Here is a 4,121-nt window from a genome sequence, read left to right as displayed (position 1 = left end):
ATGGAGAGGTTGGGGTCCGGCGTGATGACCGTCCGGGCGGAGAAGTCCACCCGTTTGCCCATCAGGTTCCCTCGGACCCGGCCTTCCTTGCCCTTCAGACGCTGCTTCAAGGACTTCAGAGGCCGGCCGGACTTTTGCATCGCCTGTTAAGTTGGGAAGGGGCAACGGCAGAGCGGGTACATCAGGACCCTCTTGGCACGCCGAGAAGTTTAAAAAAAAAAAAAAAGACCCTGGGGCAAATTTGGGGAGGGGGACAACATGGCAGCAGGTGGGAATTTTAGACCCCCGCGCTCTCTCTCTCTCGCTTCATGGCCCCTTCCTGGAGGTGTGGGGGGGGTCTCCCCGTCCCCGTGGAAGTCAGCTCGGCCCCCACTTTGACGCTCTTCCAAAGGGCTCCGAAGACAGAGGATTTGGGCAAGGGGCCTGGAGACCCCAGGGTGACATGGAAGCCATTAAGTGGTTGGTGGGGTTGCTGTCCCCGGAGAGGTGGGGGGGGGAATCACCCAGGGCCGCCACTGAGTGAGTTGGGCAGCTCCCCACTTTTTTTCTTAATAAATAATGCACCCTCACAATGTTGAAATTCAACACTCAATTAGCAGCTTAAAATCACAACATCTAGGCCAGGGGTCTTCCAACTTGGCCCTTTGATGACACGCGGACTTCAACTCCCAGAATTCCGCAGCCAGCGTGAGGGAACTATGACCCTTTGATGACTTGTGGACTTCAACTCCCAGAATTACTCAGCTAGCGTGAGGGAACTGACCCTCCTATTACTTGTGGCTGAGGAATTCTGGGAGTTGAAGTCCACCAGTCATCAAAGGGTCCTAGTTCCCTCACGCTGGCTGAGGAATTCTGGGAGTTGAAGTCCACCAGTCATCAAAGGATCCTAGTTCCCTCACGCTGGCTGAGGAATTCTGGGAGTTGAAGTCCACCAGTCATCAAAGGGACATATTTCCCTCACGCTGGCTGAGGAATTCTGGGAGTTGAAGTCCACCAGTCATCAAAGGGACATATTTCCCTCACGCTGGCTGAGGAATTCTGGGAGTTGAAGTCCACCAGTCATCAAAGGGACATATTTCCCTCACGCTGGCTGAGGAATTCTGGGAGTTGTAGTCCACAAGTCATCAAAGGGCCAAGTTTGAAGACCCCTGATCTAGACTGTTGGTCCAGGTAAGGTGGGATTATGTCTCCCCCCTTGGACACTGGAGGGGAAGGAAGGTCCAAGATGCAAACTTTTGCCAATAAAGCAGTGTTTCTCAACCTTAAAGATGGGGTGGGACTTCAACTCCCAGCATTCCCCAGCCAGCTCTTTTTTTGCACTTTGCTGAAGTCAAGATATATTACGTCGACCGCATTCCCAACGTCTATTAAGAAAATTACTCCAGTCAAAATGGCAATAAAGGTCATCTAGCCACCTCTGTTCTTGTCCTAGCCATGCTGAATGCTGGGAAACCCTTGCTGGCTGGGGAATTCTGGGAACTGAGGTTCCGTAAGTCTTTCGGTGGCTTAGCTTAACCTGGCATTCGCCCAATCTCATGTGCTCCAGATGTGCGAGGACTGCAATCCCAAGGGCTGGGGAATCCTGGGAGCGGACGTCCACCCATCTGTCCAGTCGTTGCTCTCAAGTATGGTGACCAGATCCCTGGGGATGGGGAGGAAAACTCCTTAAGGCTACTCCTGTCCCCCCCCTTTGGCCACTTACCCTGGGCAGCCCGGGCAGTTCATTGTCCACCATGGTGGCCACGTGGAACTGGAGGAGCTTGACGTCTTCCGCGATGACGTGAGCGGCCGCCCCGTTCTGCTCGTTCCGCCGCAACTGGTTGTTGATTTTCACAATGTCGGCCAGCTTATGAGTCAAGTCATCCTAGGGGGAAGGAGGGAAGGGGGGGTCAGCATCTGGCAGCCCTAGGGGAGGCAAAGTAACAAGCTGTCCGACGAGTCCCCTGGAAGCTTGGAGGGATGCTAAACCAATCTGGAACCAATTGCCTCCAGAGGTTGCGGGTGCTCCAGCACTGGAAGTTTTTAAGAGGAGATTGGACAGCCCTCTTGTCTGAAATGGCATAAGGTCTCCTGTTTGGGCAGGGGGTTGGACTAGATGACCTCGAAGGTCCTTTTCTCCTCTCCTCTCCTACTCTATTCTGTATTTTATTATTCTATTCTATTTTGTATTTTAATATTCTATTTTATTCCATTCTCTATTTTATTCTATTCTCTTTTGTATTTTATTATTCTAATCTATTCTATTCCATTCCATATTTTCTATTCTATTCTGTATTTTATTATTCTATTCTATTCTATATTTTATTATTCTATTCTATTCTGTATTATTCTATTCTATTCTATTCTTTCTATTCTATTCTGTATTTTATTATTCTATTCTATTCTATTCCTTATTCTCTCTATATTTTATTATTCCATTCTCTTCTATATTTTATTATTGTTTTATTCTGTATTTTATTATTCTATTCTATATTATTCTATTCTATTCTTTCTATTCTACTCTGTATTTTATTATTCTATTCTATTCTATTTATTTTATTATTCCATTCCATTCCATTCTATTCTATTTTATTATTCTATTCTATTCTGTATTTTGTTATTCTATCCTATTCTGTATTCTATTCTATATTTTATTATTCTATTTTGTATTTTAATATTCTATTCTATTCCATTCTCTATTATTTTAATCTATTCTTTTTTGTATTTTATTATTCTCTATTCTATACTATTTTGTATTTTGTTATTCTATCCTATTCTATATTCTATTCTATATTTTATTATTCTATTCTATATTTTATTATTCTATTCCATTCCATATTTTCCATTCCATTCTTTATTATTCTATTCTCTATTCTATTCTATTCTATTCTATTCTATTCTATTCTATTCTGTATTTTATTATTCTCTATTCTATTCTATTATTTTTTATTATTCTCTTATTATATTCTATTATTTTTTATTATTCTATTCTATTCTACCCAGGCCTGCTGCGAATTCGATGCTGGGTCTGGGTTCAAAGCACGCCTCCCCCACCCCACCCCCAAGCCCCCCGCAGCCACCTGATTCCTGGCCGAGCCCTGCATGACGACAGCCGGTCGGACGGAGAGCGGAGGGACGGGCAGCACGGTGCAGATCATCCACTCCGGCCGGGCGTACTTGGGGTCCATGCCCAGGATGAAGCATTCCTCGTCCGAGATGCGCTTGAAGATCTCGTGGACCCGCTCCGGGCTCAGCAGGATCTTCTTCTCCTGCGAATCCTCGTTCACGTGCTTCCACTCGGCGTACAGCTCCAGGCCTGAGCGGCGGATCCGGGGCTGGTAGCGTCCGCAGCCCCCGTGGCCCTTGAGGGAGGGAAAGAGGTGTCACTGACGGAGGGGGGGTGCAAAAAAAATTGATTTTTATTTCCCACCCCCCCTTTGCTGTCGTTTGCAAAATAACTCAAGGCAGCAAACGTACCTCCTTCCTCAGCGCATTTTCCCCAGTTTGGTCCAGCACTGAAAGCACCAGGCAAGAAGAGACCGGGAGACAGTGAATTCTAGTCCCGCTTTAGGGAGGGAAGCTGCCTCTGGGTCAATCACCAGGAGATGGTGAGTTCTAGTCTTGCCTTAGCCAGGAAAGCCGGCTGGGTGCCTTTGGGCCAATCACTAGGTGATGGTGAGTTCTAGTCCTGCCTTAGCCACAAAAGCTGGCTGGGTGGCTTTGGACCAATCACTAGGTGATGGTGAGTTCTAGTCCTGCCTGAGCCAAGAAAGCCGGCTGGGTGTCTTTTGGTCAATCACTAGGAGATGGTGAATTCTAGTTCTGCCTTAGTCACGAAAGCCGGCTGGGTGCCTCTGGGCCAATCACTAGGTGATGGTGAGTTCTAGTCCTGCCTTAGCCACGAAAGCCGGCTGGGTGCCTCTGGGCCAATCACTAGGTGATGGTGAGTTCTAGTCCTGACTTAGCCACGAAAGCTGGCTGGGTGGCTTTGGGCCAATCACTAGGTGATGGTGAATTCTAGTCGAGCCTTAGTCACAAAAGCCGGCTGGGTATCTTTGGGCCAATCACTAGGTGATGGTGAGTTCTAGTCCTGTCTTAGCCATGAAAGCTGGCTGGGTGCCTTTAGGCCAATCACTGGGAGA

At 47.4% G+C, this 4,121-nt stretch overlaps 1 protein-coding gene across 1 annotated transcript in view; it reads right to left on the bottom strand.

Moving 5' to 3' along the window:
• The window catches only part of POLR2A (RNA polymerase II subunit A), a gene marked incomplete at its 3' end in the record, with an annotated part of 42,969 nt that overhangs the window by 27,630 nt on the left and 11,218 nt on the right, over nucleotides 1–4,121 (bottom strand). The window contains exons 5-6 of the mRNA XM_015824751.1: nucleotides 3,060–3,341; nucleotides 1,703–1,864 (exon numbers count right to left, since the gene is read on the bottom strand). Coding sequence (XP_015680237.1) covers nucleotides 1,703–1,864; nucleotides 3,060–3,341 — 444 coding nt within the window. The remainder of the gene's footprint in view (nucleotides 1–1,702; nucleotides 1,865–3,059; nucleotides 3,342–4,121) is intronic.

This window comes from Protobothrops mucrosquamatus, unplaced genomic scaffold, assembly GCF_001527695.2.
Source record: "Protobothrops mucrosquamatus isolate PMUCROS unplaced genomic scaffold, P.Mucros_1.0 scaffold2338, whole genome shotgun sequence".
Classification (NCBI taxonomy): Eukaryota; Metazoa; Chordata; class Lepidosauria; order Squamata; family Viperidae; genus Protobothrops; species Protobothrops mucrosquamatus.
The sequence above is the reverse complement of the archived record's forward strand: the minus strand, read 5'-3'. Positions and strand labels throughout refer to the sequence as shown.